The 27,089-nt window shown below is 41.5% G+C and overlaps 1 protein-coding gene across 1 annotated transcript; it reads left to right on the forward strand.

Annotated features, from left to right (window-relative positions):
* Positions 1-16,278: 16,278 nt before the first annotated feature.
* LOC114312055 (pentatricopeptide repeat-containing protein At1g03540) lies at positions 16,279-18,462 on the forward strand. The gene has a single exon (XM_028258235.2). The coding sequence runs from the start codon at positions 16,482-16,484 to the stop codon at positions 17,418-17,420; it is 939 nt and encodes a 312-aa protein (XP_028114036.2). The 5' UTR covers positions 16,279-16,481; the 3' UTR covers positions 17,421-18,462.
* Positions 18,463-27,089: the final 8,627 nt, after the last annotated feature.

The raw sequence follows: 27,089 nt of genomic DNA on the forward strand, positions 1-27,089 counted from the left end.
CAAGCCCGAACATATCAGATGACCTCTGGCCCATTTTGTCCTTAACAGACGGCTTCGGGCCCAACTCATTCATGTCAAACGGCCTTTGGCCCAATCAATCATGTCCGACGGCCTTTGGCCCAATCAATCATATCTAACGGCCTTTGGCCCAGTCAATCATATCCAACGGCCTTTGGCCCAACCAATGACATAACGAATATTTGTCCATAATTCAAATTGACAAACTTATGAAACTCAAATAGGAGTAAGTAATTGGACAAATAGCATTCTTGAAAATATCTTTACTAAGATATTACTCACAGTGTTCTGCAGGTGGATTCGTCCTTGTGCTCGACCCTACATAAATCATAACACATATTGGGTCACAAGCAATTCAATCCGTTCTTAATTTATTTACTTCTCTTAGGCCTCTTTCTTGTCTTCTTAATCCATTCACAATGCCCAATGCATGCCTAAGAGTGCTTAGAAATGAAAGAGAACGGAAAATAAAACACTAAACATCCCTTTCAAAATTTCAGAAACAGGGCTTCCCGCTCCAGCGGACCCCTTTGGTCTGCAAAAGTACTGGTTACCTCATTTTCACGCTCGAGCATGATTTCGGACGCTCAAGCTAAGAGTCGAAATATGTGACTGGGTGCTCGAGCGTGACTCTCCCCGTTCGAGCAGACATCAATGTCTGCAAAAGTTCTGGGAGCTAACATTTCACGCTTGAACGACGCTTTCCCCGCTTGAGCGGACATCCCAAATTTTGGAATTTCCAGAACTGTTCTTGAAGCTCAAACTTGTATTCAAATTGATATAGCTTGCATAATATGATCCATAACTCACATGTACATCCTCTAACATGATGTAAATACTAATTTACAACATCATGAAGCTCAATTCCCATGAATCATTTACATGAATATGCAATTCATACCAAACCCATCTTCAATACTTCAATTTCATGTAACTAAAGCTTGTACCTTGATGAATTGTGCTTGCATGTGGAATATAATTTCCATTCTCAACTTCAATGATGTAAAAGATGATTAAAAGCATGAACTCTAATTAAAAATTCAACATGGATCATATATTTCATGCTCAAATATGCAAATTCATGGCAATATTTTACATGCATGCTTATAATGATTTCATAATCATCAAATCCAACTCAATTCATGGTCTTGATCATAATTCATCTTTGAGTTCATATAATTACAACTCAAATACATGAATTCATATCAAATTACTCATCTAGAGGCCCCAATCTTCACAAATGTAGTTAAATCTTGAGTGTGGCTTCCAAATTCACAAACTTTTGAGCCAAAATGCATAATTCTTCCTCTTCTCTCTCTAGAACCGGCCCTGTCTCTCTCTAGAGTGTGATTTTCAGATTTTGAGTTCAAAAGGAATGAGGTTAAGTGTAATAAGGCCCTTATATATGCTTGCCTAATCAAATTTGATTAAGGCTAAGTAACAATGCTCTAATTTAATTATTCTGAATCTAATTATTTTGATTCGAATCAATTTCCAATTAAATTTCACCATAGGCTCCAAAAATTACGCTAATCACAATGGTGTAGTCAATTTCAGTTTCCGATGCCTCTACGGCCTTTAATTTAAATTCTAAAGTAGAAAATCAAACAGATTTTCCTACAGTGAACAGATAGAAATACAAAAACACATATAATCATGTAATTATCACTCAAAACCATATCAAGCATATAATCACAATCATAAATTAAGATCAATTAGCATAACATGGGACAGGGTTATCACAGTATGACTTTCTCAAAAGCTTCCGCAAGCAATGCCACTTTCCTCTTCAATACAGGGGCAAGTTTGGTAACAGCCTCTCGTAGTGCATAGTCTAGCATTCATTCTTCTGAATTTTTCCTTTTGTCCACCATTTGATGCCTGAGATCAACCTTTTGGTATTCTGGGTCAGGCTCGATGGGCAAGTAGTTTGGTTCCTGTGGGTTGAACTTCCTTGCTTCCTCTGACTCCTCAACAGGCCTCTTGATTTGATTATCCTCACATTATTGTTAGGGTTCTTAGGCAGTTCTTGACTCGAATGGTTTCCGTCGCGGAACAGAAGGCTTTCTTTTGGACCTGACATGGTTGAATGCTCTACTTTGTTGTTATTTTCGGCTACACTGACTGTATTAAGCTCCCAATGAGTTTGATCTTCTGAATCTATGGAGTCTGAAATTTTGAAGCTCTGAGCTTCATGGTCCGAGTGGTTCTGGTCTTTAACATTGTTGTTGGTCTGAGACACTTAACAGATGATTGAACCAGGGCTTCGGCAGGAAGCCCTTCATCTACAATAAACTAATTTGATTCACCATCTTCGGCTATGACACCAAATTGGATTTTGTTGTCATTTTGCTTAGTCATATCCTGGTGATCTTTAGATAAACCCTAGAGCATTTCAGAAGTTGGGATTCTGATCAGTGATTTGACTGCACTGTCGTGCTCTTCCTCTTCTGTTCCACCTCCACCATTTTATGATTCTTGGTCCTTAAAGTCAAGTGATGACTGAGTTTGATTATTACTTATTTGGTCACTTAGCTTACGTGAGAAAACGATAAAAGATTCATCCATGCCATATGGTGGATTTAAGTGGGCTTTGTAAGAAGGCTATTGACTAAAATTTCAAATAATCTTGTCGGTTATATACAATTATGACGAAAAATAAGGAAATATAAAATTCGTAAGCCTGTTCATGCCTTCGAGAGGTCGAGTTGTGCTTACAATGGACAAATTGATTTGTGAGAATATTATGGAATATTGCAAAATCTAGACCTTGACGATTAACACTAAAAAATGGTCGAATCTAATGTGTACGGGAAAGAAATAAACCTTCTCGTATAATCCTGTTGATCAAGTCTGCGCTCCTTTGTACGTCGTCGCTTTATCACCTGAAAACACAAACGTGAGCTAGCCGGCGGGTGTGTGCCGGAAACCTCTCCGATGCCTAAGTCAGTAAAATAGACAAAAGCTCTGTGTATTCAGAAAGCAAAGTTGTGTGTTACCTCCCAAAGGTAATGTTTTATGAGCTTTTATAGGTTTCGTGTGGCATAATCCTAGTAGGACTTCTACTCCTCCATGCGGAGTCCTCATAGGATTCATACTCCTGAAAGATAATGCTTATCCTTCAACACCCCCCTCACTGCTTAAACCAAGTGAGATGGTTTTTATCACGACCGAACTCCCACATGACCGAAGTAATCATGGCTATGCTGAGCCGCAGAATAGACCGAACTATCCTTGGTTCGGTTCTTTCTTTTACACCTCCTTATCTCGGTTCTCTCCTGTACAAACCATGGTGTGTTTAGACCGAGCTACCAAGTAGCAAGGTTCTGACCGTTCTAACCACAACACGTTATGACCGGACTAACTTCTGAGACCGGCCTAACTCAAGCAGCTTCCAGACCGGAGTAATATTGCATTCATCTCGGGCCGGAGTAATTCTGTACCTCTCTTGGGCCGGATAATTTTGTACTTCTCTTGGGCCGGAGTAACCTTGCGGCCTTTTCACTCAACCCTTCGTATTGTGGGCCATAATGACCATCTCCCAGCTCGGCCCAATTTTCACAAAAATTACCCTCTCAATTGCCCCTTAATTCTATCTGCGCAGCATGATAGGGATTACCTGTCCACTAGCCAAGCTGAAGTTTTTAAGCCTTTCCAGCCGAGCTAAAAACTCTAAAGCCTTCTAGCCGAGCTAATTTTACACCGGGCTCTACTTATCCGGTCAAAACGTCTCTTTAATCACAGCGACTGTAACGCTTCCCATTCCAATGACACGTGGCACGCTCTGATTGACTGAGGACGGCTGTCACGCCGTCTTCGTACTTTGTGTTTTTTGAACAGTCCCACCGAAATTTTGGGCTTTCTAACAAAAGCAAACCCTGAGGCCAGAGTCCCTCTACTTTTGCTATCCATCTTCTTCCTTTTCTTCGAGTTCTTCATTGTTCTTCGTTGTCTGAAAGAGCACGTCGATTGCTGTCCGTTGCTTCCAACTCCAGTCCTTGCCTATTCATCTGGTTAGTATTGCTCATCTATTTTGTTTTCGTATTTTGCTTTTTATGTTTTTGCGAAACATATTTGTCCATTCTGTTTTGCTTCTGTACTTTTATAGAAAAAACTTCATAGAACACATGAGTATATGTAATATCCTGTAGAAAACAGGTTTTTGATCCAAAATCATGATGCAACCGAACTAGGGTACTGTTTAAGCTAGGTAAAAATCTAGTCAGCTTACAACCGGGCTAACACTTATGTTTACACCAGTAACTTTGAATAAGTCAAACCACTTCTTGATAGAACTTAGCCGAGGTAACCAATCGAACTAGGTTTGCACTTAGCATATCGACATACCTGAACTCCAACCGATCTAGGCTTTTGGGGCTAAACCAGCTTTCTTAGTTTTTTAAATGGAACTCAGAAAGCTACCCCTAGACGATCAACCGGTCAAACAGAACCGTTTCCACAACTGAGATATCTAGACGCTTGCCAAGCCCGAACTAACAAAGCCTTGCTCAAACCGAGCTACCAATCACCTTGAAGAAACCGCGATAAGACCTGTAGCATCCACATAGCCGAAGTAGGGCTCCTATTTTTTACTTTCATTTTGTAGCACGGTCCAATGATCTGTGCTTAACCCCTTTGTTTTCTACTTTGCAGACTTAGGTTGCCCAGGCACCCCTCTGCGCGCTCAACCGAGCTACTGAGCACCATTTTTGGACCGAACTAATTTATTCGTAAATTATACAATAAATGGGGAAGTATAGGTATCTAGTAGACACTCCGGGCGGCCTAGCCGAATTCAGAAAAGACTACAATATACCTGATGACGTCCACCTGATTTTAGCCGAAAAAGATGTCATTCCCTGGAACAATGAAGGTTTTGTTTCTTTTACCCTTCTGTCCATAATCGAGACTGGACTACGATTTCCAGTCCAACCCTTGATTTGTGAGTTTCTTAGGCAAACCAGACTATGCCCAACCCAACTATCCACCAATTCCTACCGCATCAAAATGGGAATAGCCGAACTAAATCGCCAAGCCGGACTCAACCTTGGTCTGGCCGAAATCTTCCACCAATACTCCATTGGTTCAAAAGAAGATGGGTGGGTCTACTATTTAAGAATACGTCGTCGCCAAGAGAAGATAATAAAACATACACCGGATAAAGACTTAAATGATGACGATTTTTTCTGGGTGTCTGGGAACTTTGAGGATCATCAAGCCCAGATTCCTAGCCGACGTATAAACTGGAAAAAAGGAGAACCCGGTATATTTACTTCGGTTTTCTTGCTTGCTTTATTATATTTCGGTTTTTCAAACTTTTAGCCGAACTAACAGTTATCTTCTTTCGCAGATTCTGCCCACCTCCATTCTTTATATAGCTACCCAAATCTAGCGACTTTGCGTGCCGCACTACGGTATCCAGAACGTAGTTGGGCTAAGCTACTAAAATTCGAGCCGACCTACAGATATAGTGGCCGCCGAAAAGCGAGAGTGACCGACTTTCTGCTAGAGGAGGCCCCAGAACCGGACCCAACCTTGCCAGAAATCAGACTAATCCCACTAACTGCTGAAGAGGAAATGGCTAAAAGGAGCAGAATAAGGGCGCTTCTAACCGAAACTAACCGACCCGAAGTACCGCCACCAAGTCAAACACAGCCTACCGTTATGGCCCTCCCTTCTCAACAGCCTTCTTCATCACGCCCCTCTAAGCGCCCCCGATCTACACCGACCGAACAACAACTTGTGGATGAGGACGAATCCATCCCTCCACTATTCCCACAGCCGGAGTCTTCTGACCGAGCTGACTCCTCCAAATGGGTTCCAAGTCTTACCTTTCAAAATCGAGATATTCTGGAAACTGACTCGATTGTTGCTGAGAAGGATCACTTGATGGCTTTCAATCTAGCCAAGAGTGTTTGCCTTCCAAAAGACATGGAGCACCATAATAAACAACTAAACACCGAACTGAAGGCCATCCGATCTTCAACAAAATCAATGATCCTGGTAAGTGGCTCTCCCTTTTCTCTGTCTAACTTTTCCCAACTGTCAGTCCGGCTAAAGAGAGTCACTTCTCTTTTGCAGGCCATTCAGAAGAATAATATTGCACATAAGAAAGTGCTGGAGCTCCGCAAGGCAACCAGGTATGCCATGGCAGATGCCGAGGCAAAAACAGCCGAGCTTGAGCATGCCAAGAAGTAGATAGCCGAGCTACAGTTCGAGAACGGTCGCTTGACCGGACTTGTTAGCTCGGCTGAAGCAGAAAAACAAAAAATTACAGCAACAGTGAAAGACAAGTACTTGCGCGAGTTGGTCAAACTCGAAGGCAAAAAAGACGCCGAAATAGCCGATTTGAAGAAGAAGGTCGGCGATGCCAACGCCCAAGGTTTTAAAGAGGCGGAGGGCCTTTACATTCCTCAGTGTGAGGGGGCGAAGGGCTTATTCTTTAAGTGCGGCTGGAGGAGTGCTGTGGAACAGCTCGGCTGTGGGCCTGAAACCGAGGTCTACAATGCTCCACAGTACTTCATTCCAGCCTCATTAGCGGAATATGCTGCTTCGGTCCAAGAACAATTTCTGCAGGATTCAGATGATGAAGACGATGAAAACGAACAAATTGTTACTCCGGTAGTCAACGAGCAAGTCAACGATCCATCAGCTTGGTTGGAAGCAACGGTTGAAGACCTGACTGTTGAGCCATCGACTGATATCGTTCTGCCAGTTGCTACTGAGACTGATCTTCCATCTGCAGCCGGTGTTCAAGTTGATGTTGACGCCGAAATTGAAGACCTTTTTAGTTGATTTTGTACTTTTCTTCTTTGTTACTTTTTGCTTTTGTAACCGGGCTATGGTCCCTCCTTTGTATTTGCTTTTTGATGAATGAAAATTTGCTTGAACTCTTACTTCGGTTGATCTTTACGTTTGTACTTGTAATGCTTTTTCCATGATCTTTTTATTTCCAACTGTTATCTCGGTTTTAGCTGGTCAATTTAACTATGCTCACTAGCCAACCACTCTTTAGCCGACATAATTACTTCGGCAGAGGAGTACAAAGAGTTTAAAAGCCAGCCAACCACTCTTCAGCCATACCCTTACTTCGGCTGAAGGGTACAAAGAGTTGGTTTAATCCAGTCAACCACCCTTCAGCCATACCCTTACTTCGGCTGAAGGGTACAAAGAGTTGGTTTAATCCAGCCAACCACTCTTCAGCCATACCCTTACTTCGGCTGAAGAGTACAAAGAATTGGCTCAATCTAGCCAACCACTCTTCAGCCATACCCTTACTTCGGCTGAAGAGTACAAAGAGTTGGTTTAATTCAGCCAACCATTCTTCAGCCATACCCTTACTTTGGCTGAAGAGTATAAAGAGTTGGTTTAATCCAGCCAACCACACTTCAGCCATACCCTTACTTCGGCTGAAGAGTACAAAGAGTTGGTTTAATCCAACCAACCTCTAAGTTAGTTTTTTCAGCCAACTTAGAATAATGTTTGGTTATTCCGACCAAACGTCCTGCAGCCTGGATCCTTATCCTGGGCTTAGGAGGGGCGTTGGTTTATTTCAGCCAACCTCTAAGTTAGTTTTTCCACCCAACTTAGAATAAAATGTTTGGTTATTCCGACCAAATGTCCTGCAGCCTGGATCCTTATCCTAGGCTTAGGAGGGGTGTTGGTTTATTCCAGCCAACCTCTAAGTTAGTTTTTCCACCCAACTTAGAATAAAATGTTTGGTTATTCCGACCAAACGTCCTGCAGCCTGGATCCTTATCCTGGGCTTAGGAGGGGTGTTGGTTTAATCCAGCCAACCTCTAAGTTAGTTTTTCCAGCTAACTTAGAATAAAATGTATGCAATGTATCTAAACTTCGCTAAAGCTATCTTTTACCGAGAACAACTCATGTTGAAAAGAATCGATTGTTTTATTGAGGGAAAAGAAATTACACATGTTTGAAAAGAAGAAAGCTAAAAATAAAATAACTTGAGATTGGCCGTGTTCCATGGCCTAGGGATTGCTTTGCTGTCCTTGTCTACTAGGTGGTATGCCCCATTGCCTGCTAACCCAACCACTTTGTAAGGACCTTCCCAGTTTGGCCTTAACTTGCCATCTCCTGGTATCAAGGTGTTTCCCATCACTTTGCACAGTACCCAATCGCCGATCTTGAATTGTCTTGGATGCGCTGTCTTGTTGTATTTTTTGGATAACTCTTGTTGGTATGAGGAAATGTGAACCAGCGCTTTTTCTCTTCTTTCTTCCGCAAGGTCGAGTTCCAATGCTATGGCTTCTCCATTCAAGTCTGGATCAAAATTTTCGCTTCGAATTGTGGGGAGGCCAACTTCCAGTGGGATTACTGCTTCCATTCCGTAGGCTAAGGAGAATGGTGTCTCTCCTGTTGATCGTCGAGGTGTGGTGCGGTAAGCCCATAAAACATGAGGAAGTTCGTCCGCCCACTTGCCTTTTGCCTTTTCTAACCTTTTCTTCAGTCCATCCAAGACGACTTTATTTGATGCTTCTGTTTGGCCATTTGCTTGAGGATATGCCGGTGTAGAATTATAGAACTCTATCTTGTACTCTTCACAAAAGCCTCTGAAGATTCTGCCGTCGAATTGAGTGCCATTGTCAGAAATTAGGGCTTTTGGTATGCCAAACCGAGTGATGATGTTTTGCCAGACGAACTTCTTCACATCTTTTTCCTTGATTGATGCCAATGCTTCTGCTTCCACCCACTTTGTGAAGTAGTCTGTTGCTGCGAGAAAGAACTTCCTGTTGCCTGGTGCTGTTGGAAGTGGTCCTACTATGTCCAAGCCCCACATTGCGAAAGGCCATGGGCTAGTTAATGGTAGGAGTTCTCTAGCTGGTTGATGTATTTGGTGTGCGAATTTCTGGCATTTCTCGCACTTCTTCACATATTTCTCTGAGTCTGCCTGCATGTATGGCCACCAGTATCCTTGTGAAATGGCCCTGTAAGCTAGCGATCTTCCTCCTTGATGGCTTCCGTATACCCCTTCGTGTATTTCGAACAAGAATGCTTCCACTTTGCTGGGATGAACACACTTTAGGTAAGGTCCTGAGAATGACTTTTTGTATAATGCCAAAGATGGGGAGAGCCAAAATCGCTGCGACTTCGCTCTTATTCTGTTGGCTTCTTTTTTCTCTTCTGGTAAGATGCCGTCTTTTAAGAACAGGATGATGGGATCCATCCAAGAGGGGCCTAGTTTTGCACAACATACCTCTTCTGCTTCGGTGTCTTCAATGCTTGGTCTAGGTAAGTAGTCGATCAGTAGTGGATGAGGTATGGAGGTATCTGCCATTGAGGCGAAGCCTGCTAGTTCGTCTGCTCTGCTGTTTTCCTCCCTGCCGATTTGTTCTATCCTTACTATTTCAAATTTCTTGATCTCTGTTCTGACCAATTCTTGGTACTTGGCCATCCTATCATCCTTTGCTTCATAGTCGCCAGAAATTTGGTTTACCACCAGCTGTGAGTCGCTGTAGACCATTAATTCGGTGGCCTTCATGTAGTATGCTGATTTGAGTCATGCAAGAAGCGCTTCATACCCCGCTTCGTTGTTTGATGCTGGGAAGCCAAGGTTGATTGCTTGCTCTACAACCAGGCCGTCTGGTGAGATGAGGACTATGCCAAGTCCTGCACCATGCCGGTTGGATGCTCCATCTACAAAGAGCTTCCACATCTCTCCAACGAATAACTTCCAGCAAGTGGAGGGGTCAAATGATGTCGTGGGGTCAAGAATGTTGCTGGTGTTTTCTTCAAGGTTCATGCTTGCTGTCTGCCCCTCGCCATCTGATTGTACTATTGGTGAGTCTTGGTTTGTTTCTTCCTTGCTGTTTTTAGTCTGGACTGCCTTGGAGTCTGACTAAGTGCTTTCTGCTAGGGGTTGCGCTATTCCGGCGTCAACTTCCATCCCTAGTTCGGTTGTGTCAGTTAGGTCGACTGGACAGATATGATGACTTCCAGGAGTAAATTCTGCGACGAAGTCTGCCAAAGATTGGGCCTTTACTGCGGTTCTGGGTTGGAACTTGATGTCGAATTGTCCCAACTCTACTGCCCACTTCAAGATTCGCCTAGAAAAGTTCGCCCTTTCAAACAAAGCTTTTAGTGGAAAAGCTGTGAGGACGACTATGGTGTGGGCATGGAAGTAGTGTGCCAATTTCCTGGAGGCCATCATTAAGGCCAATGCTAATTTTTCCAAGGGCAAGTACCTTGTTTTGGCCCCTAGCAATGTCTTGCTGACATAATAGATGGACAGATGCTGGATTCTTTCTGCACGAACTAACACTGCGCTAATTGTGTGTTGAGAGACTGCCAGGTACAAGAAGAGTTCTTCACCAGGTACTGGGGTAACAAGCAGTGGTGGGGAAGACATATATTCCTTCAAGCTTTCCAGAGCTTGGTCGCATTCTTTATCCCACTCAAACTTGGCCTTTAAGGCATGAAAAAATGGTCGTAGTCTGTCTGACGACCGGTTGATAAATCGGTTGAGTGCAGCCGCCATGCCGGTGAGATGCTGAGCTTCTTTTACTGAGTTTGGTCTCTCCAAATCCTGGATTGCTTTGATCTGAGAGGGGTCTGCTTCTATACCCCGGTTGGTAACAAGGAAGCCCAGGAATTTGCCAGACCCTACTCCGAACGCACACTTGGATGCATTGAGGCGCAACTTGTGCTTCTTTAGGATTTCAAACATCTCTCCTAAGTCCTTGAGATGGTCATTCTCATCCTTGCTCTTGACCACCATGTCGTCGATGTAAGCTTCCATTGTTCTGCCTAACAATGGTTCAAACATCTTGGTGACCATCCGTTGGAATGTCGCCCCTGCATTCTTCAGGCCAAAGGGCATGACCTTGTAACAGTATAGTCCTCTCGGAGTTGTGAAGGATGTGACCTCCTGGTCTGGTTCATGCATGGCGATTTGGTGGTAGCCTCTATATGCATCCAGAAAGCTAAGTCGGTTGTGCCCTGCCGTTAGGTCTACCAGTTGATCTATCCGTGGTAGAGGAAAGCTATCTTTTGAGCACGCCTTGTTGACTGTTTTGTAGTCGACGCAGACACGCCACTTACCATTCTTTTTTGGCACTGCGACTGTGTTGGAGATCCATCTTGGGTAGTGTACTTCTCTAATTGCTCCTGCCTCCAGCAGGTTACCTACTTCTTCCGCCACTATCTCGACGTGGTGGAGTGCCGATCTGCGTGTTTGTTGGATGATTGGTCTGGCAGATGGGTGGACGTTAAGTTGGTGGCTAATGAAATTTGGATCAATGCCTGGCATGTCGTACGGCGTCCAGGCGAACACTTCGATGTTAGAGGTTAAGAATTCTAAAACCTCTAATCTCTCAGTGCTGGACAACGACGAACCGAGCAAAAAGAACTTATCCGGGTTCTTTTCGTCTATTCTTACCTCTACCAAGTCTTCCACTGCTTTCTGATCAGCCGCTTTGCCGACATCTGCGAATAGCTCATTGCTCTCAAGTTCTTCTACCGAATGAACGTATCCTTTGGCAGCGCGACTGCCGTTCACCGTGACGAAGCATTGCTTCGACATGATCTGATCTCCATAGACTTCTTCAATTACCCCGGCATCGTTGGGGAACCGCATTACTTGGTGGTAGGATGACGCCACTGATCGCATGGCATGCAGCCATGTTCTGCCCAGGATGAGGTTGTAAGTGGAGGGGACCTTCAATACCCAGAACTCCACTTGTTTCGTCACGCTTCCTGCTCTGATTGGAAGAATTATTTTACCGACGGGCCATTCTGGCATGGAGTTGAATCCAATTAGGGGAGATATGGCAGGCGCCAAGTCTTTGTCTTGCAGCTTCAATTGTTTAAATGTTTCGTAGTACATGATTTCACATGAACTACCCTGGTCAATCAGAATCCGCTAGACGTCAAAATCCTTGACTCGGAGAGTGACGACCAGGGCATCATTGTGGGGGCAATATATCCGTTCTAAGTCTTTATCCGAAAAAGACATGACGTTGGTTGCATCTGTCTTCCCCTTCTTGATAGCAGGTTGTGCACTTAGCACCTCTCTAAAGTGCTCAGCCTTTTTGATTGATCCCCTGAGCTCGCATACACGGTCAGGTTCAAAAACTCCATGTATCACATTGATAATGCCTTGAGGCGGAGCGCCGATTGGCATCCCATTGGGGTTATTATGGTCCTGGGGGGCTGGCTGCGTCCCTCCTTCAATGTATTTATCCAAGTGACCTGCCGCCACCAACTCCTCCAGGTGCTGTCTCAATGGTGTGCAATTCTCAGTGCGGTGCCTCTTTTCTTTATGGAAGGTGCACCGCGATCTTTCGTCGTAGTCTTTCTGTGATTCTCCCAGCTTGGCTGGCCACTTGACGAAAGGTTCATCTCGTATTTCGCTCAGAATACGTTAAATCGGTTTCTTGAACACCGTGGTTATGGCAGTGCGGATTCTTAACCATCTTTTATCCGGGTCTTCTCCGTTATCTCGTCTGCCACGTCCGTTTCTGTTCGGTCGATCTACCGTATTAACCTTTGCCGAGGTCTTCTTTTCTGGTATTGTGGTCGCCCTAGATTTTGCTTTGGCACGTGCACCATCCTCTTCTACCCTGATGTGCTGATGCACTCTTTCTATCAGGGCTTCCATGGTGAGGGGTGGCGTCATGGTGATCGAGTCCCTTAGTCTGTTCCCGACTGGAAGGCCTCTTTTATACTGTGCAATGGCGAGATTGGTGGGGCAGTCCCCAATCTGATTGAATGTCTCCCAGTAGCGACTATTGTAGGATCTAAGGGTCTCTTTATCGCCCATGTCGATGGAGAGTAGCTGGTCGATCTCTACCGGGGTTTTAGTGTTTGTTCGAAATCTTGTTACGAATGCCTCTGCCAATTGCGCCCAAGAGGCTATGCTGCCCTCTGGAAGTTTCTCGAACCAAGTCAAGCCTAGGTCGCCAAGGCTAGATGGGAAGAGTATGCACATTAAGGCCTCGTTTCGTCTGTATACAGCCATGACCTGGCGAAAGTGGCTCAAGTGCGAGTAGGGGTCCGTTTTCCCTTCATATGTAGTGAATTTGGGCTGAAGGAAGCCCGATGGTAGGGGTGCGTTTTCAATCGCCGGAACAAACGGCGAAGTCTGCAGTCTTGCTAACGCTTTGTCCGTTGGTTCGTAGGCTGGGCGCGGTATTGGCATTCCAACCTCGACGCTTCCATGCGTCCGAGGAGCCAACCGCTGTAAGGCAGAAACTCTGTGCGGATCCCGTGCCCTGGCATCCTCCTTGCATCGTGCTTTTTCTTTAAGCACGGTTCGTAAGTCGGATGATCTAGGCAACTCTGTCTGTCTAGATCTGGTTTGGTGCGAATGTGAGGGCCAATACGTGCTTCCTTCAGTGTATGACTTTTCAGATCTCGTCCTCTCAGACCTGGAGTGACGAGTTTTGGAAGACCTGGATCGAGTATCGCCTGTCCTGAGGCTTCTGCTCTCTCCTTGCGAGGGTGTGGTATTCCTACTATGATTTTCTGAGTGGCGAGGGGGCGTCTTGTTTTTGCGCCCCTCTCCTGTCGTCACTCCTTTGTTCTTTATCTGGCGCTTCAAGGCCTCCATGTCCGCCGCCATTTTCCTTATCAATTCGTCTTGCTTCTTCACGCGGTCCTCCAGCACTTGAGGATCAATCCTCCGCCTTTGCCTATCAGGACTTTGCAAACGAGAGTGATGGGGGCTGTTAGTCCACCTCCTCCCCCTGGTATCCCTCCTAGGATTTTGCCGTTGGGACTCCAAGTCTACCATGGGAGGGATAGAAGGTAATCCTTCACGCCTTGTGCCCCCATCTGGAGTTTGTCCGTCGATGGGGGAATGTGGCAATTCTTCAACGTGCGCCATTGTTTGTAAAGAGGAGAAGCTTGATCAAGAGGTTTTGTTCTGTCTGTTTTTCCCACAGACGGCGCCAATTGTACGGGAAAGAAATAAACCTTCTCGTATAATCCTGTTGATCAAGTCTGCGCTCCTCTGTACGTCGTCGCTTTATCACCTGAAAACACAAACGTGAGCTAGCAGGCGGGTGTGTGCCGGAAACCTCTCCGATGCCTAAGTCAGTAAAATAGACAAAAGCTCTGTGTATTCAGAAAGCAAAGTTGTGTGTTACCTCCCAAAGGTGATGTTTTGTGAGTTTTTATAGGTTTCGTGTGGCATAATCCTAGTAGGACTTCTACTCCCCCATGCAGAGTCCTCATAGGATTCATACTCCTGAAAGATAATGCTTATCCTTCAACACCCTCTCACTGCTTAAACTAAGTGAGATGGTTTTTATCATGGCCGAACTCCTACATGACCGAAGTAATCATGGCTATGCTGAGCCGCAGAATAGACCGAACTATCCTTGGTTCGGTTCTTTCTTTTACACCTCCTTATCTCGGTTCTCTCCTGTACAAACCATGGTGTGTTTAGACCGAGCTACCAAGTAGCAAGGTTCTGACCGTTCTAACCACAACACATTATGACCGGACTAACTTCTGAGACCGGCCTAACTCAAGCAGCTTCCAGACTGGAGTAATATTGCATTCATCTCGGGCCGGAGTAATTCTGTACCTCTCTTGGACCGGATTAATTTTGTACTTCTCTTGGGCCGGAGTAACCTTGCGGCCTTTTCACTCAACCCTTCGTATTGTGGGCCATAATGACCATCTCCTAGCTCGGCCCAATTTTCACAAAAATTACCCTCTCATAATGTGTGGACGCCCACACGCGAGTGCACATGAGAGAGAGAGAGAGAGAGGGAAATATCAATGTTTTCCAAATCTAAGATTTGATTAGAAGAAGAAGAGGGCCCTAAGGGTGCAAGAGAGAGAAAGATCGATATGGGTTTTCCAAATCTGGAGATTGAAAAGGAGAAGAACAAGGGTTGGGGGAAGGAGAGAGAGAGAGATTTGGTTTTTAGATCTAGGGTTTGAAAAGGAGGAGAAGAAGAACAAAAAGAAGAGGGGAAGGAGATGGTATAGAAACAGGAGTTGCTTGGTGCTGGCAGTGATGACGGTTGCTAATGATGGTGGCGAACGGTGGTTATTGGTTATGGGTGCTACAGTGGTGGAGGTACGGAGGGAATGGGGTACATTGGTATTATTTAAAAATTGATGGTGTGAATTGAGAAAGGATCAAAGAAATTAAAATAGGGGTGGTATGAACTTAGAAGATGGTGTGTATTAATAGGATTGATGGTGTGTAAATATAAGAGTCTTATAATATACATCCCTCTTTGGAGGTATCGGGTATCAATAATGTTCCGGACCCTCTTTCCCTTCCACCCCTTTTGACCCTCTCTTAACATAATTGGGCAGTTTTTCTTTTTCTTTTTCTTTTTTTTTCTTCTCTTCCAATCACCACCCGCCACGTGTGTGTGGCGGGTGGTGGGGGTGGTGATTGGAGGGGGTCTCAATCATGACCCTTGGAGGTATATACTATATGCAAGTGATGATAGTTTATGGTGTTGATATCTCAATGTTATAATTAAAAAAAACATAATAAGTAATAACTAATACAAAAATGGGTTATAACTAAACACTATTTAAAGTGTAACAAAAAATCTTTTTGATCACAATCAAATTAATATAGGTGGTAAATGGGCACGTATGGGCGAGTCAAGACGGGTTATGCATTTAAAGCAACTCAATCCAAACCCCCTCTATTTAATAAATGGGCTTAAACAGGTTGGGTTGAATGTGATACAGGTTAGTCAAATGAATCAAACTAATACATTTATTTCATTTTTTAAAAATTATCTTATTTTTTATTTTATTTTGTACTTTATTATCTTTTTATAACGATGATGGTGGTGGCAAAGTGAAGATGATAGTGGTGGAGTCACAGTAATTGAAGAAGGTGGTGTTGGTGGTGTGTTAGCAGTGGTGGTGGTGGTGGAGTAGTGGTAGTAGAGGAGGAGGTGGTGGTGAAGTGGCAGTAGTGGAGTGGCGATGGTAGAGGAGGTGGTGGTGGAATTGGGTGGTAGTAATTGACGGTAGATGTGGCAAACCCAGACCTCAAAATCGACAGTAGTAATTTGGACGGATTTATATAGATTTTAAATGGATATAATTAGGCTGGTATATAGGTTTGGATTAGATTTGTCACCTTTAAAATCTCCACCACCCCTCAATCACTACCATCAAAAAGCCATCGCCACCTCTTTTTTTTGTTCTTTTTCTTCAAATCACCCCTCCATTGCAAAAGCACCATGAAGTCTCATCCTTATACCTCAACCGATCTCCCATCTGCTATGGTTGACACTGCACCACTATCATCACGTCACCACCAAAATACATAAATTTTAAAAATTAATAAAAACAAATATTAATTTTAAAATTCTAATTGTTATATCAAATAATTTATTTTAAATTTTTAACTTCAAAATTTACCATCCAATTTTTAAAACTTTATTTTCACCTTCCAGTTTGCTGGAAGTTGGTCTCTCTCTCTCTCTCTCATATGTTGTTGTTGTTGAGAGGCAATGATGCCCAGGCGTCACGATCTAATACCCTTGTATGCTTCACTCCTTGACTTGTGTTCAAACACCAAGAATTTGAAAAAGCTCAAACAAATCCACGCTCAAACCATAACGCTCGGAATTTCCCGCCACGACTTCATTCGAGCCAAACTCGTCTCCTCCTACTCTGCCTCTTCCCAAATGCTCGAAGCCTCCTTCATTTTCTCTCTCACCAACCGCAAACCAACCTTCCTCTACAACTCCCTCATCAGAGCCTTCTCTTCCCTCAATCTCTTCTCTCACTCCCTCTCCATTTTCCGCCAATTGCTCTTTGCCTGCAAACCCATTGACCGCCACACCTTGCCACCCGTTCTCAAGTCCTGTGCCGGCTTATCCGCTCTTGGGATCGGCCGCCAAGTTCACGGGGCGCTTCTCACAAATGGGTTTGCCTCCGACGTTGCGAATTCCAATGCTTTGATCTTAATGTACTCTAAGAGTGGGGATTTGGGTTGTGCCCGGAAGGTGTTTGATGGAATGCTTGAGAGGAATTCAATTACGTGGTCCACGGTGATGGCAGGGTATGGAATGCATGGGTATTTTGGAGAGGTGTTTGTGTTGTTTGACCGGATGTTGAATGCCGGTGTATTGCCTGATGGAGTGACTTTTACAGTGGTTTTGACTGCGTGTAGTCATGGTGGTTTGACGGATAAGGGGAGGGAGTATTTTGAGATGATGGAGAGGAGGTTTGGAATGAGGCCAGGGTTGGAGCATTACACTTGTATGGTGGATATGTTGGGGAGGGCGGGGCATGTTGAGGAAGCTGAAGCGTTGATTGTGGGAATGGAGGTGGAGCCTGATGAGGCTTTGTGGGGTGCATTGTTAGGAGCTTGTAAGATTCATGGGAAGTCGGAGGTAGCTGAGAGAGTTGCTGAGAAGATCTATGGGTATAAGTTGGCTTCGTAGGTCATTGTCTTACAAAATGCTAACGTGGTATTGCAGATCAGTGTCCAGTTCAAGTTTATTGTTGCTCAAGCAGTATTTGTTTCATGGGGACATTATTTGCATTGCTGAAATTGCAATCGGAATTGGAAATTCATTACATCAAAGAACCAATTTGATAGCAGAATTAAAACCTTGAGGTTTATTATGATCATTTGAATCTGACTTGCAAATATTTTGGCAGCTCATTCCTTTTGTCAAAGAACCTGGCAGTGCTGAAACGTGGAAACTTTACAAAGTGGGATAATCGTGAAGGAAGAATTTTTCAATGCTCCCTTGATTTCACTATTATTTTTGCACCTCTCATTCTTTGTTTCAAATTATTGCTGGTGCTGAGAAGTACAAAACCTACGAAGGTGTGCTAATCACCAGGAAAGAAGGATTCTTCAGTAATTTTTTTATTGCACTGAGAAACTTCGATGCAAACTGAAATTCTTTGCATTGAGAAGGGGGTATAAGTGAGTACTTAATGGTCAGTGACATGTCCAAGCTGAGGTCAGATGGAAAATGAATTAAACTGGCAAAGAAAGTATCAGAACTATTGGGTTGGGGCAGGTTCAGATGATGTTTTCTACTTAAATTCACCATGCTTAAAAAATGGTTTACTTAAGGTTAATTATTCATTTTCTTTAAATAATGGTTTGTTATTGGTGTTAGTGGTGCATTGGAAATTGCACTAAATTTGGATGATGAAGACCCACATTTCTTGAAGGCCAAAAGAAATTATTTACATAAGACTTTTTTTTTTTTTTTTTTTCTCCCTCTCTGAATCAAAGCTCTTTTAGGTGTATTTTTTTGATGTGAAAATATTTTCGTTCCAGCTAATGAGATTCAGTGGGATAATCTAGCTTCAATCTTTATATTGAAGAAATGAGGAAAGAGTTGTGTAATTATCTTAGGATTCTTCTAGCATTCTTTTGACGCAATTGACTGTCTTTTGTAATATTCTTTACATTTGATGCCTTTGATAATTGGATGTAGAGTGCTGGACCATATGACTGGTAAACCTGGTTCTTTTGTGTCTTTGAATGATTATAGCTGCTTGCTTCTAATGCTTTCTCTGGTGCATGCTATTGTATATTGGATAGCCATTACATCAAACACACTCCTTTTATTAGAAGAAGAGTTCATGAACAATTCAAATCTGAGCAATTCGCAAGTGTATCCCCAAGGCATATTTATGTCAGGTAAAGTGCCTTGTCGTTTTTCCCCTTGAAGAATATGCATGCCATTTACCACAACGTTACATTTTCTTTTCCAAAACAATGAGATGCCATAGTTATATGTCAATCTATAAAACAATACTTTTTAGACCAGAAAACAAGTAGTGTATACAAAATATTGGGAATCTCTAAGTATGTGTCTACTAGTAGGCTATATAACCACTACTAAAGCCATTTTACCAGTACTAACTGGAAGGATCGATACCTAACCGTGCGAGTTTCTAGACTTTCACCAAGGACACACAGGCCAATATAATAAAATCATAATCACACCCCCTAACTTGTTTTACTAAGGTATACACAATTTTTTCTCAAAACGATACATTTTCAATGTTTAAATGTGAAGTAATGTTCAATGCAAGATGTATGAGTAGTTGGTTTCAATTATTCTAATCCTCATGCAATTTTTACAGCAATCAAAACTATCCTCCACCGATAGCCTAAAATAGGTATCTCTATACAATAGATAAATGTCCAACAACAATAATAATTTCATAATCTTAAAATAGGAGTGATAATACATATCCAACTCCACTCTCATCACCAACGGATACATTCATTTTATCTTTTCAAAATCTAACATCTTTCCCCTTCATTCATACATCATGAATCAATGATTTCCAATAAAACATCTTTTACTTAAAAAAACCCAGGAGAAATTTCTAATAGTTCAATACAACTAAACAATATACTTATTCCCACAACCCTTATCAAGAACCTATTTGAAAACCCCTCTTTCTACATTTTCAAAATCAAATGGCTAAATCAAAATCCATAACTCTCAATCACTGTCCCCTTTTAAAGAGAAAATAACAAGGCTAAGAATCATACAAGAGTCGAAGAATCAAGATTAGAAGTAGAATAGAACAAGTGTTGAAGTTTGGCGGAGCCGAAAATGAAGTCTTCTCTGATTAGATTGATTTCTCCTATGAGTTCTAGTTTTACTCCAAAGCACTATGGTAGTGGAATCAATGGATTAGGGTGTATGGGAGGGTTTAGACAAGAACTACAGAGAGAGAGAGAGAGTAAAGAAATTAGGTTTTGGGATGTTTTAGACAGAGAAAGAGAAGGTAAAAAGTGATAGAAAAGGACCTTTCCTCGATCTGATATACGCACAGACCGCTCGAGTGACCAACCCATCGTTCGAGCATAAGACACAAAAACAAAGAACTGGTCAAGCGATGAAAACATGGCTCGAGCGCACAATAACCCACTTCCAGAAATTTTGCAGATTACAGAAGACCGCTCGAGCGACGAAATGACCACTCGAGCGAAGATCACCACACTCCCAAAAATTTTGCAGACCTGCAGAAATATTGGAAGAACTTAAAGACTGCTCGAGCGACAAAAACATCGCTTCGCCGAAGCAAACAAGAAAAGAAACAGACATCAACTCTGTTGAAAAACTAATTCCCCACCAGTTTAAAACACAACTAACAACTCCAAACAACCAAACTCAACAACAACAAGGCAAGAAGGAGTATAGACAATGATAAAGAGTATTGAATCCCAGATCCAAGAACACGGAAGGGTCGGGTCGAACCTAAGCCATTATATTTTAACCCTATAGTGATTTTGATTGTTAATTTTGTCTAATTTGGTTGTGAAGACTTTAACAATGTCACGCCCTAAGCCTCGTGACAATGTCGCATACTCATCCAAGTGAGTATGCAAAGCTAAGAGTCCAATCAAATAAACCAACAATATAAAATACTCAATTTAAATCTTTAATTATCATAACTCCAAAATCCATAAAAATAAATAATTCTTATCATATGAAATTGTCCACTAAGTCCACTAATATAATCCACTAACAAAATAGTAACTTAAAATCATAGTTCTACTCTTGGCACTCTCACAAGTTCAAAACCTGCGCAGCTCTACTCCTCAGAATCTGAAAAAAATAAAATAAAATAAGGGTAAGTTAGACAGCCCAACAAATAACAAGCCATCACTACTAGTTGGATCAAGTATACCCAAAAAAAAAAAAAGTTGATAACCAATAAATATATTTTTGCTACAATTCAATAAATGAACAATTATTTTGTAAGATGGTTTCATAGCTGAAAATAAACAGTGTAGCAATACAATTTAATTTAAAAGACAATGAGATAATTTGAAGTAGTTTCGTTGTTCAAATCGATGGTTCGATATTTAGATGGTTCAATGATTCGATTTACAAAACTCAAGTCTTGGTGACTACGGTCACTTAGCCCGTGACAAGGCCCAAAATCACACATAGGCCGGTGGTAAAACCCCCAAAGAAACTAATTTTTGCACCAATAAATAACCCCCATTGGCTAGGGTCCAAATCATAGTCAGACTAGAGTGATGTTCAGAATTCGAACAATACACAACTTTTAAATAAAATATTTAATATTTTCAGAATAAACATTTGGTACAATTTTCAGAATAGTTTCACGAAATATTCAAATAATTTTCTTAATAATATCTGATGTTGTTTTATACTTGATCCATATTTTATTTTAAGAGAACATGAAGGCTATAAATAAATATTTATAATTTCAAATGATTCAATAGGAATAAAAATGAACCAACAGTAATAGAGGGTTACTTACCTCAAACAGCTAAAATAATATTGCACCACACTAACTCCAAACACCCAGCTCCACCACTTCAATCCCACAAACCTAATAAATAGAACCTCAAATAAATTAATATTTTGATGTCTTTCACACCAACAAAAACCCACTATATATATGCAATGCTTAAAATCCAAGAGACACCAAATCAATCCACCCAATTTAATAGCCAAACACACCTTACCCAATGTACAAAACTCAAATGTCAAACCACACCCACACAAACTGCTCCACTGTTTCTACTATTTACCCAGACTACACTCCACACGTGGCACCATTCACCAAGCTCTCAAAACCAAGTAGGCACATACAGGTTTACATAAAGCTTCGGCATTTTTTTTATATATTTTTTTATCAATAGAAAATTAATAACTAGTGATACAAGAAGGATCTTACCCCATTCAATGGTTGTATCAGAATATCCCTAACATGCTGCCCTTAATTCCTATCGCAGCCTCCCTTGAACCTTCTGTAAAATTATGATACAACATAATGTGAAAACCTTATTTTTAAAGGGGTTAATAACCTAATTCTTAAAATTACTAAATTACCCATACAATTTATTTTAACTATTAATCTATCCAAAAATAATTTTATACATAACTTGGGTGTTACATTCTCCCCCTCCTTAAAAAGAAATTTCGTCATCGAAATTTGAAATACCTGGAGTCTCTAAAAGTTGTGGATACTTTTGCCTCATTTCATCCTCGAGTTCCCAAGTAGCTTCTCTTTCCGGGTAATTGCTCCATTGAACCTTAATGTAGTGGATGACTTGACGCCTCAAAACCTATTCCTTCTTATCAACAACAATTTGTGTAGGGTGTTCCTTATATGTCAAATCCTCTTTAAACTGCAACGGTGCATGTTCAATCACATTACTAGGAGCTGGTATATACTTCCTTAACATTGAGACATGAAAAACATTATGAACTCTAGCTAGTGAAGGTGGTAGGACAAGTTTATAAGCTATCTCTCCAATTCGATCTAAAACCTCAAATGGCCCAGCAAATCTAGGACTCAATTTACCACGAACACCAAACCTCATTGCTCTGTTCATAGGAGACACCTTAAGAAACACATAGTCTCCAACCCCAAACACCAAATCGCGTCTCCTGTTATCTGTATAACTTTTCTGTCCATTCTGTGCAGTGCGAAGTCGCTCTCTAATAAGATTGATCTTGTTCACTGTTTGTTGCACAATCTTAGGCCCCAACAACTTCCTTTCACCCACATCATCCCAACAAATAGGTGATCTACACTTCCGTCCATATAAAGCCTCATATGGTGCCATTTGAATGCTTACATGATAACTGCTATTATAAGAGAATTCCAGTATAGCCAAATGCTTATCCTAGGAACCTCAAAGATTAATAACACAAGCCCTCAACATGTCTTCCAAGGTCTGAATAGTTCTCTTTGACTATTCATTAGTCTGAGGATGAAAGGCAGTACTAAAATTCAACTTAGTACCCAAAGCTGTATGCAAACTCTTCCAAAACATAGATACAAATCTGCTATCTCTGTCAGACATTATGGTCACCGGAATACCATGCAAACTCACAATCTCTTTGATATACAATTTTGCAAACTTCTCTAAGGAGAACCCCACCTTAAAAGCTAGAAAGCGAGCGGATTTGGTCAATCGATCAACGATAACCCAAATAGCATTGTTACCATCTTGGGTTCTAGGCAGCCTTGTCACAAAATCCATGGCAATATGTTCCCACTTCCACTCGGGAATAGGAAGGGGTTGTAACTTACCTACAGGTCTTTGATGTTCAACTTTCACTTATTGACACACCAAACATTGAGTAACATACTGAGCAATTTCCCTTTTCATATTATTCCACTAAAAGTTCCTCTTCAAGTCTTTTTACATTTTAGTGCTCCCTGGATGTATAGTATACCCTGAACTGTGAGCTTCTCTCAAGATTTCTCTTTTGAGCTCTAAATCATTAGGCACACACAACCTCTCTCCAAATCTCAAGGTTCCATCTTCATGCATACAAAATTCCATCTGTAGCCCTATTTCCATTTCAGCCTTAGGTTTTTGCAACTAAAGATCTTTTCCCTGAGCATCTTTAATTCTATCAATCAATATAGGTTGAACTCTAAGGTTTGCCAAATGCACTCCATGGTTATGCCATCTAATCTCGATATTCAACCTTAGCAAGTCCTCTAAGCTATTCTTTTAGTCAGTGATTAAGGTAGCCAAAGTACTTGGGGTCTTTCTACTCAAGGCATCCGCCACTGCATTGGCTTTTCCTAGATGATAATTGATAGTCAAATCATAGTCCTTTAATAGCTCCAATCATTGCCTTTGCCTCATATTCAATTCTTTTTGAGTGAAAATATACTTCAGACTATTATGATTAGTGAATATCTTACAAGTTACCCCATACAAGTAGTGCCTCCAGATTTTCAATGCAAACACCACTGCAGCCAACTCCAAATCATGCATGGGATAATTATGCTCATATGGCTTCAACTTCCTAGATGCATATGTCACTACCTTATCATTCTGTATCAGGACGCAACCCAGGCCCATCTTTGATGCATCACTATAGATGGTAAAACCTTCATCCCTGGATGAAACTATAAGTACTGGAGCAGACACCAATCGACTCTTTAGATCCTGGAAACTCTTCTCACAATCATTAAACCAATCAAATATAACCCTTTTTTGTGTTAGACGAGTTAAAGGCATAGAAATTCGGAAAAATCCCTCAACAAACCTTCTATAATATCTTGCTAAACCCAAGAAGCTATGAATTTCAGCGACACTAATAGGCCTATTCCACTCTACCACAACCTCTAGTTTCTTGGGGTCAACAGACGCCCCGTCTTTAGATATCACATGACCCAAAAATGATACACTCTCTAGCCAAAATTCACACTTCTTTAATTTAGCAAACAATTTCTTCTCCCTTAATATCTGCAACACTATTCAGATGCCCTTCGTGCTGCTCTCTACTCTTTGAGTACAAAAGAATGTCATCAACAAAAACTACCACAAACTGATCTAAGAAGGGTTTAAATACTCTGTTCATTAAATCCATGAAAGCTGCAGGCGCATTGGTTAACCCATACGACATCACTAAAAATTCATAATGCCTATACCTGGTTCGAAAGGTTGTCTTAGGTATATCCTCCGCCTTGAACTTCAACTGATGATAGCCAAAATGAAGGTCAATCTTAGAAAAGACTTGTGCCCCTTACAACTAATCAAATAGGTCATTTATTCTAGGTAAAGGATATTTATTTTGAATTGTCACCTTGTTTAACTCTCGATAATCAATGCAAAGGCGAAAACTACTGTCACGACCTAAACCCGCCCCTAAAAGTTTGGCGTCGTAACCGGCTAGTAATCCTTGGATTACTAAAGGCCTTCCTGTACAAACAAAAATAATCGGGGCTTGCGGAAGCAATAGACAAAAGCACCAATAGTCCAATGAGCTGTGCATCTATATGAATAAATATGTACGTGCAAAAACGTTAATTTACCCACTTACATTACATAATGATAACATAATAGCTTATACAAAATATATGCACGGGTCAAAAGTGTACGTCATAATCAAAGTTTGACAACGGCCTTCCAGGCCTAGCCCCAACTCGGAGGCACTCAAATGGCTTGGTAGGCTTCAGAGTAGTGGCTTGGCTAAGGACTCTTCTAGGCTTGCCCTGCGGAACGCTCACCTATACATAGATATATAAAAAATAGTGAGCTAAAGCCTAGTGAATAACTTTAACGTAAAGGGGTTAGTGAACGAATTCCAAATCATATCCGTAAAACAAATCATACCACAATCAATCATATCAGTCTCATATCAGAACATAACATACTGGTACATCCCACAGAACGTAGCACATATCGTCTTTCGACTAGAGTAATCAGTTCCAGATACCGATTAAACACATATCACCACAATGAAGTGGCTAACGAGATCTCATATCACATATATGTCATGGACCTGCATTTAAATGCCATCCCCCATGACTTGGGACTATTTGTGGATGCCATAATAGATTTGCAAATAGGATATTCATTCACATAATCAAGATAGTATTTCAAGAGACCATAGCTTATCAATAATAGTTAAAACATAATTATATCAACATATCTTTACAGAAATGTTACTCACTGTTGGTGTCCGATAATGATCGCGCGGTCCCCGACTCGTGACCTACAAGCATAATGCACATAACATAACCTATGTCTTAGCAAGTCCATTTACAATTCATCATTTACTTGTTCAATCAGTTATCTATCATTCATTCTTTAATTTCCTCCAAGTCCATGAAATGCGAATGCACCTGAAAAACATGTCAAAACCATGCAACCAGAGGCCTGGATGGGAGGAAAACGAAAGGAAAACAATTCCGGGACCACCATGAAAAACTATACGTGCGGGGGTCCTGGTCGCATGTGCAGGACTATCACCACACGTGCGCCCCACACGTGCAATTAAAGCAGAATGCAATGTGTTCCAAAAAAGGTTGGCTGCACGTGCGGGCTGGGTTCTTGTCCAGTTCGAAAATCTGTTTTTCAATGGAAGCTCAAGCTTATCAAAATCAAACTTCATTCTCATGAATTTCAAGGCCAAAATCGTAGAAAAACATGTTGAATACAAAAAATCATTACTTTAAAACAACCTAATTTCCAATCAAGCAACCAAAAATCATGAATTAAATGTCAAAACCTCAACATGTAGTTAAAAGCTCCAACTAAAGCTTTCATGGAGGAATTTCTTTCAAAACTTAGAAGCCATGCAAGAAAAGCAAGTGTATGAACATGAATACATGATTTGATGTCATAGATGGTGAATTTATGAACTAACTTCCACAAATTTAACAATACATGTTCATATAGGTACTCTCCTTCACTTACCCCACAAACACTCTCAATGAAACATGAATTCCCCCTTAATGCAACTTGAATTCCATAGATTGATGAGTATATCATTTCAAACTCATGAAATTAGAGAAAGATCCTTACCTTTGTTGGTTGATTTGGCCCTAATCCCTTTTCTCTTGTTCTTTCTCTTCTTCTCTTAGTCTCTAGAAGTCTCTCTCTCCCTCTCTCTCTCTCTCTCAGATTTTTGTTGGGTCTTAGATGAGCTCCTGCTAGCTCATATTCCATATATACATATATAATTGCAAAAAAATGAGCCAAACATGACTTAGTGAATCAGACGAAATCAATTTTCAATTAAACTTCCCAAGTGACTCTAAAAATTCCCATTAGCATATCCATGTACCCAATTTCGGGTTCTGAACCCATTAAGGTCGTCAATTTTAATTCCGAAGTCGTAGCCCCAATAGATAATTTCCCAATTCAGACAAATATTTCCAAATTACATCATATTAATTCATAATAAAACAAAGGTGATTTTGCCACGTATTTTGGGGCCGTTACAACTACCATGCTTCTTTTTCACAAATAAAACGGGCGCACCCCAAGGAGAAACACTAGGCCTAATAAAACCCTTATCTAGTAACTCTTGTAATTGTTCCTTCAACTCTTTCAACTCTTCTGGGGCCATCCGATATGGAGCCTTGGAGATAGGACCCGTGCCGGGTATCAATTCAATGGCAAACTCAATCTCGCTATTTGGTGGCAACCCCGGTAAGTCTTCAGGAAAAACATTGGGAAATTCCTTTACAACTAGAATATCTTCTAACTTCAATTCTATTTCACGGGTATCTCTCACAGAAGCTAAATAACCCTCGCAACCATTCCTTAACAACTGTCTAGCTTGCAAAGCTGAGATTACCAAAGGAGAAGTGTTAACTCCATTACCCAC

The sequence above is a fragment of the Camellia sinensis genome, chromosome 7 (assembly GCF_055761805.1).
Source record: "Camellia sinensis isolate YWXY chromosome 7, ASM5576180v1, whole genome shotgun sequence".
In the NCBI taxonomy this organism is placed as follows: domain Eukaryota; kingdom Viridiplantae; phylum Streptophyta; class Magnoliopsida; order Ericales; family Theaceae; genus Camellia; species Camellia sinensis.